The 12627-nt window shown below is 38.0% G+C and overlaps 1 protein-coding gene across 1 annotated transcript in view; it reads right to left on the minus strand.

Moving 5' to 3' along the window:
* The window catches only part of LOC124137117 (E3 ubiquitin-protein ligase rnf213-alpha-like), a 389816-nt gene that overhangs the window by 111456 nt on the left and 265733 nt on the right, over window positions 1-12627 (minus strand). Inside the window, exons 53-57 of the mRNA XM_048383821.1 lie at window positions 11830-11937; window positions 7287-7372; window positions 6917-7099; window positions 1138-1255; window positions 817-1011 (exon numbers count right to left, since the gene is read on the minus strand). Coding sequence (XP_048239778.1) covers window positions 817-1011; window positions 1138-1255; window positions 6917-7099; window positions 7287-7372; window positions 11830-11937 — 690 coding nt within the window. The remainder of the gene's footprint in view (window positions 1-816; window positions 1012-1137; window positions 1256-6916; window positions 7100-7286; window positions 7373-11829; window positions 11938-12627) is intronic.

Raw genomic sequence — 12627 nt, forward strand, 5'->3', positions numbered from 1 at the left:
AATCTCCATCCTATGAAAACAGCAAATGAGTGGAGAAAACATAAATTATATGCACCATCACTCTCACCTCTGTTAACTTTTGCCTCCTTAATTGGATTGTCTATAGCTAATACACAATTTTACTCATTTTCCTATGGCTACTATTGTGGATGTTTTTTTCTGTTTATTGAGTTTATTGTATGTACTTGACCTTCAATGACAATTTGATATCCATCCTCAATTATGAAATCAGTGAGCAAAAATCAAGTGAGGTGAGGTGAAATAGGGTTTTACGTCACATTCAAGATTACTGCACTTATATAGTAATGTGCAAGCATGTGTGAGTGTTCTTGTACTAGTCCGGACTGATGCTAATTTTATAGTGGTAGCCAACTGAGATACCATGCCACAGGTTAACATAAATACCCCACTCAGACACAGTATATTGACTCCAAGCCAACCAGTCCAAGTTTTAGCCCCTTAATGCCAAGCACCAGGCAGGGTACCAACGTGTACCATCTTTTAACGTCTCTTGATATGACACGGCTGGGAAACAAAACCCCGGCCTTCTGCTCTCCAAGCAGATGCTCAATGACTAGACCACGGAGGCAGTCACAAAATCAAGAACAGATTTGTGCATTCATAGGTACACTGAATGTGATAATTCATTTAAATAACCATACTGAATGCCAATGAACATTATAAGGAAGATGGAGGAACAGGTCACAGACATTTTAGCAACAATATAAGATTGATCAGCATATGTACATCAAGTGACAAATGTCACTTATTTCATTCTTACCTTCAAGCTGATTTTAATAATAATAAAGGACAAACCTGGACTTGGATTGTATGCTCTGTTCCCTGTTCCAAAGCCCATGCTAAGTAATCAAAGATATCCTTATGCTTCTGATGCCTCCAGTACAGGGCTTGGATGGTTTCAGCTTCAAAATATAGTTTCTTTCGCGAGAGCTGCAGGACATATTGAGGAGTAGCACACCAGAGCAGCATTTCTCTGCACTCCATGAACAACTGTAAAGATTATTATGGACAATGTGATATCAAAGGTAACTCAAAGGTGTTTCCTTCTATCTAGCTAAGAATTTTGCCCAAAAGATATATAATCCAATATGTAACTTCTTAATTTAAAAATATTACCTCTCTAACAACAGGCTCTGTCGGTTCCTCTCTTCCCCACACATGCTGCACAATGGCAGCTGCTGTGTCTGGATGGTAGCCCATGAAAGCATCGTGTGGTGTCTCTTTTATTGATTTTCTAAATACAATTAATGTTAAATGTCATTTCAAACCTAAAAATTGAAATGTTGTTTTATATTTTCGCTGAAAACAAAGTTGAAGTTTATATTACAGACATATACAATGCATGTTTATTTATATAGACCAAATAACAAATATGAATCAAATAAAATGTTACAACTCCTTTGTTAAGTTTGAACTTTTCAATATGTTTAATAAAACAAAAAACAATAAATTCTAATGATTTGAGCAAAATATATCATCATATGGAGACACATACATGCCAGAGTTCAACTTCCTCAGGCCAGAAATTTCAGGGGAGAGGATGTTCATAGCACTGAAGTTGCTTTGGGAGACAATATTAAAACATGGTCAATGTGTAAAGTTCAAATGGAGTTTAAAAGTTGAAATTTTGCAAAACCACAATGTATGTCTTTAGCCACAGCTACCAACACACATATACCAAATTCCCTTAATGGTGACCGCAACAGAAAAATCAGATTCGAACATGCTCAACAAATTCGGATGTCATATTGATGGGAACAGGAGAAGGAAGTTTCAGCTTCATTGCTTTCTGAGTTAACAGTTACAGAGCTAAGATAGAAAGGAATTTGATAGAATCTAATTTGATAGCATGGTCTTAGCATGATAGCTGAGTAATTTCCATATATAGATCTGTCCATATGGCTACGGTGGCAGCCACTTCAGAAATTTGCTTCATACCTTTCTAACATCAAACATTAGTTACTATTGTTAATAATTCTAAGAATACTACCTCTATTACATCATTGCCATAATCCTGTATATTGGCTGCAATCACACCAAAACTAAACTTTCAGATTTTCAACAGAAGTCCTCTTCACTTTCAACTAGACATCATTAGTTGTGTCCCAAATAGCACATTGGACAACCTCTTTCCTGTGCAAAGGTGGGAAAACACTCACTTCTTTTCAAACATCAGTCTACTAGAGACAGATGACTGGGGAGGTGGGAGGGAGTAATGCTAATGCAATAGATGTAATATTCTTGGAATTATTAACAATGATGACCATTGTTTGATTATTCTTGTGAATCCTCTACCACTATTACATCATTGGCTGGTTCTGTCCCTAGTACACTAACAGCTGTATCATAGAATCATATTGTAACAAATTTGGACTGCTTCAGAGCCTCATGTGGTGTCTCCTATATATATACTTCACCTCAAAAGGACTTGAAAATCTTGCAGTAGAATAATCAGACAATACATGATACCTTCACTTGAACAAATGTTATCTTGCTGATACTTTTGTAAATGAGGTCTTAGAAGGTTCTAAGTCTCCCAAGTCATAATGACGTCATCTATGTTATCTTTTTGTTTACGTCATTTACGACCTCTCTTTCAGGTCTAAATTCTTATGTTAGTGACGTCACTTCTTGTCATTATGTGATGTATGTAGACATGTGTTCTACCATGGTGATGAATGAAGGTGTACTCACCTTCAGTAGCTGCTGGTAAAATTGTGTCTGAGATGGAGGAGAAAATCAGCCACCATAGGGAAAGTGAGGTGGGAAGCTTCTAATCTACAATGTCCTCTCCACTGGACAAACTTGTCCTATCTGTTGTCATAAATAAGGAGGATGACTAGGTCAACTAGGATGTTCAATTTCCCTGGAATATGTCTTGCTTCCATCCAATAAGTTTCCATCAACAGGGACCACTGTGGGGTTGTCTGTGGCAACGAGAACAGACTAATTGTTGATGAGATCCTTCTAAGACTGAGTCCATTATCCCTGCATCTGGAGGTCATCCATATGGGCTGAGTTCAAGATGTCCGTGAACAGATGATCGGCTGGTGGAGGGTAAGTGGGGGAATGCCGACATTTCATGACCTCTGTGAAGCCAGCAGTGAAGGCCCATGTGGTAAGGACACTCGGGTGTCAAGAGAAAGAACCTGTAGTGCATTGATCCAGGATTGTAGAGGATGTAACTGCAGCCTGCCCCTGTAAGTCATATCCTGTAACAAGGTCAACTTGCTGAGTAGGGCCATCCACCATCTGATTGAGAAGTTTATGGATGAGATAGTGCCTTGGCAATCAATAAAAGCATGGAGGTGAATCGATCGTCCGGAGTACTGAGTAGGATTAAACTCCGACTTGGAGGGATGAATGAGGAAACAAAGATCTGTCATGAGCCATGTCAGGTAAACCTGTCTTGAATAAGCTGAGATTTGTGCTGATTTGCTGCTAGGAAATCGTCCAAGTATCTGTAAAGGCATACCAGATAAAAATGGGCAAAACCAATGACCGTTATTCTGGTTAACAACTATGGGGCAATTGAGATCCCCCAACGGAAGTACAGTCACTGACTGCAAACTGGAGATATCTCTGGGACAATGGATGAATCAATGAATCAGCATCCTTGAGGTCGATGCTGAAAAGAAAATCTCCCTGTCGCAGCGTTGACCGCAATTTTCAAACAGATTCCATCTGCAATTTTGGTGGAGGGTTCAAGAAGGACTTGTTCAGAACCTTGAGCTCTTTTATCAAACTCATTACTGTTGAACTTTTCTTGCGAACCAAGAACACCGGGGAATAGAAGCCCACACTGGTGTTTGAATCTGGCAGTTCCCAAATAGCATGCTTGTCTAGTAGGGCTTGATGGTGAGTGTGGCAGCCACCAACTTGGCTCCTTTCAGATGGAATCTGTGGTCCTTGGGTTGGAATACATGTTGACATCGATGATCCAGTGGTCGGACGTAATAAGCTGCCAGTTGTCAGTGATTAGGGACAGACGTCCCGCCGTTGGACCGGGGTCGGATGAAAAGGGAAAAGTGGAAGTCATAGGTCCGTTGATGTAACCAAGTCATAAGGGTTTAGGATGGTAATGGGCGCAGGGGAAAAAGTCATCTACGATTCCCAAGGTCTTCTGACCTAAGTTCCCGTCGACTGAATCTGTGATATTTGGAATTGGATGGACAAAAGGAACTCCAAAAGGTCTGACAAGATTTTTTGCCAGACAGAATGTATTTCTTTCTCAGAGGTTCATGGAAAGAAGCATCCACATGGTCATGTAACAGAGTACAATGAGCTATGAATCGTCACAGCTAAGTTGATGGTGGAGACCTGAAATCTTATCTGACTTCATCTGTGATGGTCCCAAGCTGGTTATTGAAAATCTTGGAGCTGTAATGGGTTGTCATCCCCATCTTCTTGGCCTGAGACGAGACAGCCCTAGACTTTAGATAGTAGTTGCATCCACAGAAGTTGTGATGAAGTCCAAACTTGCATAGATAGAAACTTTTCTTCCATTCAAGACGCATCTCCAAAGTCATGTGGATTTTTAACGAGTTTCAGAAGAGCATCATCTAAGACAGTGGAATCCGGAAATGGGGAAAGTTTCGGTTTCATATTAGGTAGAGGGAGCCTGTCACCACACAGTAATTGTTTTATGTAACTGATCCGTGATCTGGTCGATAATCTTTTGCGTAATCTAGGCCACAGAAGTCTTATGAATGTCGAATGACCTGAGAGGGGTGTGGCAGCTCACATTCTCTGGCATCTGGAGAGGAGACGATTCGTCCGTACGAGGTTGAGCGTAGGGAATGTAATGATCAATGACATCTAACATATCTAAAAAAGGTAAGTAAGACCCATAATCCAATGGAGGGGACCTATCTGATTGGAAACAATCCTCCCCACATTCCTGATCAGAAACCGCATGGGGGTAGGATGCATTTGGACGGTAATCATGTGATTTTTGTGAATCCAGATAATCACTGGGGTCCACAAATTCACTGTGCGGGTTGTCTTCCAACGGTGTCCCTGACTGTGACGAAAACCTGTGTGCCATAGGACCTGTACGGCTATGTTGATTAGCTGTGAAACCGAACGGGTTACCATCAGTGATATGAACATCAAAGTTGCTAGCTGTAATGGTAGCTGTACAGAGCTTAGATGTGCGGTGGTCCCTGGGGTAGGCTGAAAATCGTGTTACAGCTCAGGCTCCCATGCAGTGATTGTATGGCGGCAGAGTCAATTCCGTAACCACCAACTCACTGCCTGTGTGATCCAAGCGGGATACGAGTGGAAGCTTAGAAGAAACTGTGCAGGAATCCAAACAGTGAATATCTTGTTGATGGTGTGGTCCGAGCGGTGACAGTGATGGTTGTGTATCCCATGAGGGTACCTACAACCTACCACAAAACTTAGAGCTCTGTCCCGAGGCCGTAAGTCTGTGGTACTTGGAGCAAATAACAAAGGGCGTGGCTCAACTGGAAGCTGTTCCCCATGTGGCCTCTTGAAAAGGGGAGTCGTCTGAGCCTGTTGGGAGGCATTCCATTCCAGCTGTTCTATCACCAGCAGATAAAGGAGACTCAAACAAAGATTCCACAGAAGGATGTTGTTGGGTAAATAAACACTCAAACATGGCGACAAGAAAATTGTGAGCTGGCCTTGTTGGTTGTGGATTCTTAGGGGTAGCTAGGGAGAGGGGTGATTTCTGTAGCTGGAGATGTATCTGGGAGTGCCATAATGAAGTCCACCTTCTTTTTAGCTATGTCATTTCTCCTAGCCTTGGTGATTAAATCAGATAGCCTGGAGAAATGCCTTCTTGAATAGTGGAGAACACAGTTCACAGCATATATCCTCGGAACAGCATGAATCTTTGCATGTCCAACAAGACATGTGGATCACCGGAAACTATGAATCGGCCACACTTTGTATATGTCGTCGACGCAGAAGACGCCATAGTAGAAATCCCCCAAACACCAAACACCCACTAAACTCAGGTGAGACGTGACCCTAAACAGCTAATTCATTTTATATCTAGTTTAATAAATAGTTATACGGACTATTTACTGAAAATGGAAAAGAGTTAGTGTGATTACATTAACCAATTGCAAGTGCTACAGTGCAGCAACTATTTTTAGATGTTGACTAGCACACACAGGAAAGAAGTGAGGATTTTCCTGCTTTGCACAGGGAAGAGGTAGCCTTAATGTGGTATTCGGGACACAACTAATAATGTGTAGTGGACAGTGAAGAGGACTTCTGTCTGAAAATTTAGTTGCAGTGTGATTGCAGCCAAAATACAGGATATATGGGAATGATGTAATAGAGCATGTCACATTATGTGCATAAATTAAACAATCACCTGATTCATGTCACGCCACATTATGTATTCCTACACCTGGAATGTTTATCAATCTCGTCACTTTTGTCTGCTTTGATATATACAACAGTTTTTTCAGGTAAACTGTTATAGATAACACATGTTTTCATTGTCAAATATAATTATAAGGATTGACTGTATTTCTTTCTTTTCATTGAGGTATAAAATTAATAAAACAAAACGATGTGCAAACTGTAAGAATCAACATACATACAGATGCACGTGCCTTACATGCATGAAGACTAAGTGGAAGCTATTACCATTTACACAAGGGTCTATCCTTCTGGGTCTTCTGGTTTCTGATAAGAAGATTATTCAACCATAGAGTTTGAAGCCTTGAATTACCTGGAGCCCCCTTTATATGGTCTCAGTTCAATTCATACTGATTAAGCCCCATGAAACAAGCTTCATATACTCTGGGCTAGAAGAGTAAATAAATATTCCTACCATTGAATTTTACATACTCTATTCACTAAACTTGAAACTGGATACTTTCACAGAAATACATTTACTAAGCATAAATCATACCCTCCAGGTATTTGTGGTTGAGGAGTGACAAAATCTTCAGCCCACTGATGAAGCCTCGAAGCCATGTCCATCTGTTGTGGTGTCATCATGTTGCTGAGTGTCAGGAAGTGTTTCTCCAGGCGGTTTATTAGCGGTATGGGGAACTTGTCATACACTATCTGCTTCTCTGCTACCACAATCAGTCTGTGAAATAGTCAGTTGCATTAATGGAAAACAACATGTGTAAAGATGTACTAATTGTGTCAAAAAGAGACATATGGAAGTTAAAAATCCATGAAATTTAAGTTTATTCTATTAATATTTTGAGAGATATAATCTTGACTTAAAATATCTGTTGACAATGTACAAATAATGATACCACACCATATACCTGAAATCCCTGTGTACTCTACATTTTACTCGATGGGTTCCCAAACCAAGATCAACAAATCTCTCTCCTCCCAGTACGGCATAATACTGCAGTTTGAATAAAAAAAAGAAATAAAACATGTTACCTTAAATCTTTTTTCATGTGTTAAGAGTATATTATTACATTACGTTGAAATAATGAATATGTCATCTAAGACAATTTAACTGATATCCAACAGGAACATTGTTTGTAACTGTAATGTGAAACGAAAAAGAAATAGTGACAACTATCCCTATCAGCAGTTTGAAATGTCAACAGGGATAGTCACTTAACAAATTTGCTGTTTGCTATTCAAATATTTTCTACATGAACATCAAGGACAAAATGATTAAATTTATGAGACATGTAGCTAAATTTCCATAAATTAATTTCCACAATGTTCCTAAAAGAATGAATGTACTACTGCAGAACTTTGTGGCAACAGTTAAATTTACTTTGTACAAAGTTTCAACTCTGAGCTTTAAATAAGAAAAATAAATTTTCTAATGCCATACATTCTTTAAACTGCTTCACAAAAAAACACACTAAAATCCTAATGATTCGAACAAAATATGATGACATCATAAAAGAATGCAACATGCAAAATGCAAAAGTAAGTGTGTAGCCCACTGAATACCATGAATACCCCATTCAGACACAGTATACTGACCCTGAACTGACCAGTCCTTATTTTAGCCCTTAACCCCCTGGATGCCAGAGGGACATATATGTCCTTCCTCTACAACCCTCACTTTGAAGTCGAATAAAATTCAAAATACATCACCAACACAAATACACTTCACAATTTTGAATAAGGTGGGACATTTCCTGTTCTGTGATATCATCCACTGGCATTTTAGGCCAAGCAAAAGTACTGAAAATGACCTCTGAAAATTAGGTACATTGTAAATGTCGCCATTTTTTACACATTACTAAATCACCGCTCACGGCGTTATTTACAGCATGTTTTGAAATCTATATTTAGGATATCTACTCGGAGAAATGAATTTCAAAAATAGCATATTAGTGATCACGGGTATCTGTCTTTTATGAAAACACCAATGATCATTCCAAAACGTCTCCCATAACCCGAGAATCGTTTAGAATGTTTTGGAAAATACGCAAACACGAACGCCGAAGTGAACTTTCCGCCATATTGGCTAGTGTTTACAAAATCACGTTTCAGGTACACCGGTTATGAGGCGCCTGTAACATCGCGTATATGTCAAACTTAGCTGCCATACACACATCCTTGAATTCCTCATACATTTTAGGATCAAATGACCAATGGTCTCTGTCACCAATACAAAGTGGCTGGATGAAATCAAGCAAAATATGTTAGGTGTGAAAACGAACGCTGTCCTCGAAAAACTGCACTTGTTTGAAATGTAAACAAAGCAAAATTCAGATTTTACACAGTGTAGAATTTTCTCCTATTTTGAGCTATCCATTCGTCTATTCGTTCAAGATATAGGCTCAACATTTTCAGAATATGCATGGGAAGAGAATCGTAGGAAGAATTAGGGAATTTAAAATAGATACATTGCAATGATTTTATATTTTCAACAGAAGTTGTCAAAGTTACCGTTCTGGTTGACGCCATGACTGACGCAAAATCACGCACAACGACAACGGTATTTATCGGAATTTCTGACTATTTCCGTTTGTTTCAATGAAAATTATGACAACAAACAACAGTACATAGATTGTCAGAATGTTTCTGATTACTTACATGTCACATTTATGTTTATACGATCCCTGAATCAACGAAAGTCCCCTGGTACAATCCCGCGTACTGTTGACAGTGTACACGCCATTTTGTAAAAGTGGGTCACAGGTAGTGATGTCATACGTCAACATTGTTGTACATATTTGGTAATTTCATTGAGGTGAAGGTCCTTGAATGAGAGTGCACACGATCATTGTATCATGCTGTTTACAGTTTCAGTTATGGTGTATATTTTGCATGTCTATTATACATTTTTTCACACAATTAATTTCACTTTGGATATTTGTCAATGTTCAAAATGAAATCATACGTACATATAGGCCACAACATGTATGAACGAACTTTTGATAATCTCCTGGTTTTTTTAACATTGTTTACATAAGAATGTGATAGGTCTATAGTGTCGACTACGATATTTCTTATTTCCTTTGGACAAGTGTTACAAGATGAAGTGTTAATGTAACTGCAGCATGTACGTATTTCTTTGGATGTGTAATAAGTCAATATTATAAGATCATATAACCAATGTCCATGAATAGCCGTTTCATTTTATTTTATAACTAAAACTGATTATATTACTTTAACAAAATGGATAATATTTTTCGGTAAAATATATGCACACATTTCTATAATGTCTTGGTCTTGGAATTGTCTTTTATGTCGTTAGATACAGAGAAAAGTGATATCTAACGATTCGCCAGGTGCGCGTTAGTCACAAACAATTTACGAATTATTCCTCTCGTTTTGCATTATATAATCAATGGTTTCATTCTTTTGTCAATATTGTGATCACAGGATAGTAAACAGTTTACTTTTTTTTAAAATGTATAAAAATAAAACCCATGCCAGGTACCCCGTTGGTTCAACCGTATACGATTATCCTGATAATTCTATACCAATAGAGCTTTCTTTGCATCTTTTATTGTGTAAGAAATAATAACATAATAATGAACAAATATATGTCCAATATTGAATATATGTTTGGTTGTTTTGAAATATTCTTTTGGGAATTTTATTACGTAAATTTATGCTAAACAGGTGCGTGTCTTGTCCAATAAAGATACACGATAAACTATCTAATTGTTTACATATTCAAGACATTATTAGCTTGGTGAGAGCAGTACTTTTATGTTGTGTCGAAAAAGCGTCAAATTCCGTTCCACACATCGAGATTTTCCATACCATGAAAGAAAATTAGGGGGGATATATATTAATCAAAATACCAGTGTCGTCTTTTTCCGACGTTATCAAAGACATAAAACCAGCCATGACGTCAAAAGGAATGGTTTTATTTTTAGAGTATTTCATTACATTTGATGATAAGGCTTGTGCTCCATTAATAATGATGCAACATTAGTCAAATTACACTTACACAATCAGGAGAATGTTGGAATCTAAGGACTAAGTTATAGGTTAGATAAGGCCATCCATTTCTCTATTAACTCCTTTTTAATGAAGTACGATTTCATAATTTCTTATGGGTATATTTTATAACTAAACGTGTACAGTTTCAATATCGATATTTGTGTTGGAATAGTTTGGTTCCTCCTGAACAAAACACCACGAAAATATATTGTCCTTACCCACAGCTAATTCTCACCAAGTGACCTGAGTTACAACAAACTAGAGCTAAGCATAGCGGAGTTATGTCCCCTTTTCTTTGTACGTGTGAAATCTCTCTGTCACCTTTTGACGTCATAGAGAAAAAGCAGTTTTCGTCATTTACGGCATGCTTTTTTTAAAAATTGAATGAATGTCGTTATACAAACGCATATAACTCCATTTGATATGTAGTTATGTCCTTCAGATATTAGGCAGTATTTTGTTCGCTCACAGTTTCCGTAAAGCTTCTTAATTAAAAAAATTGTCGCACAGTACTTTTATCGGTGTACGATAAAAAGCGGAGAAATTTACTGTTTTTCAACGCAGAATATATTCTCGGACAACACTTAGGAGTGTCTTTTTGTGTAAACCGGTTTGATATTTACAGTTAAATTTACACCATCAAATAGGTAATTTAATATTCTTCATCTCTGCGTAATTTTATAGCCAGAGGTAGATCCAGTGCCGCGTGAGCGCAATTCTCGCACAACCTTCACTTTTCCGATCTTAGGAAAATGTGCGTCAGAAAAAAAACTCGGCATCCAGAGGGTTAATGCCAAGCGCCAGGCAGGGTAACAACAGGTACCATATTTCAAAGTCTATTGGTATGACGTGGCCAGGGAACAACCCCACCCCTGCTCCATGGATGCTGTCTCAGAGGTTAAGATTAAACAAAAATGTCTGAGTAAAGGCCAAATATAAGTTTTCTAATATGGCTGCCATGGTGTCCATTTTTAAAATCAGATGTCATCATTTGTGGAAACAAACATGAAATTTCAGCTTCATTGGTCAAGTTGTTTCTTGAAAAGAGGCCTTTAAGTTTTGGAGAAGAATAATTTCTCATTTATTTTGCTATTCTATTTTGATCCCTTAAAATACTTGTACCCCTAATAGTAACAAACATCACAAAAGTTCATCTGAATCCATCAATGACAGCAGACCACATAAGTTCACATGGTCTTTGAGCCAGGTGAGCTAAAAGACGAACCAAGAGATCTAATTACCAGACTAGTGGCAAGAAAAGGTATGTAATTAAAAGCCATATACTTATAGTCTGCAAACTGGTTGTCAGCAGTTTAAGAAAGTCAATCTATTTAACATAAGAAACTAGCTGAGAGCACAACATCACTGTAGGGTTGAATAGAAACAAAAATGTTAGAACTTACATACACAGAAAGGCAGTTATTAGCTCACCTGGTTGAGTGCATCATAAAGACTCTCATACAGATTCTCCAGGTTCAACAGGATCACTGTGCTGCCCGTCTCCATGCACACCTTGATTCTGTTGATGTTTCGACACACCTTTAATATTCAAGGCATTGCTTAAGTTATTACATTACATAGAATTCCTTTCTTTCATAAATGGTCATGTTAAAAGCAAAACATTGTTTTCAATATACAAGTTCAGATCCAATCTTACTTACACCATTGCAAGAATCCAACTAATGTAGTACATTGTACAACCAAGTCCTCTGCCTCAAGCTTCCTAAAAATAATCTTATACCCTTAAATCTTTCCAAGAGTTTGTAGAAAAAATGTTTTGGCCTTGTCAAAAGATCAAGTGTATCAATTCTTGCTATGCAGAACATTTAGTTTAACCTCTCATTGAAAAAACAAATTGTATTGCAAATCCCTTAAAATGTCACCGTTAAACATAATATTTAAAAATATCAATCTATTAAGCCCCTTTCCCCTCCCCCCCCCACAAAGATATCTTTCATTAAGTCATGCAGGTCATTTTAAGCCTTGCAGGGCAATGCTTTTGTTCAATGTCATGTGTACAAGATAAAGCGCTTGATCTAAGTAGTTAACATTTAGTAATCCTGTTGTTCAGGGTTCAAACCCATTTTTCTGCAATACTATTTTGCAAGTTTATTTTAAGAGCCACATCCTGGCATCTGATCACATGATCAGAAGCACATTTACACTGGGGCAGATGTGCTGACTGTTGTGGCAGAACACAGATATGAGTTCTTTCTTTAAATTCATATG

This window comes from Haliotis rufescens, unplaced genomic scaffold (genome assembly GCF_023055435.1).
Source record: "Haliotis rufescens isolate VD_foot unplaced genomic scaffold, xgHalRufe1.0.p SCAF_5, whole genome shotgun sequence".
In the NCBI taxonomy this organism is placed as follows: Eukaryota; Metazoa; Mollusca; class Gastropoda; order Lepetellida; family Haliotidae; genus Haliotis; species Haliotis rufescens.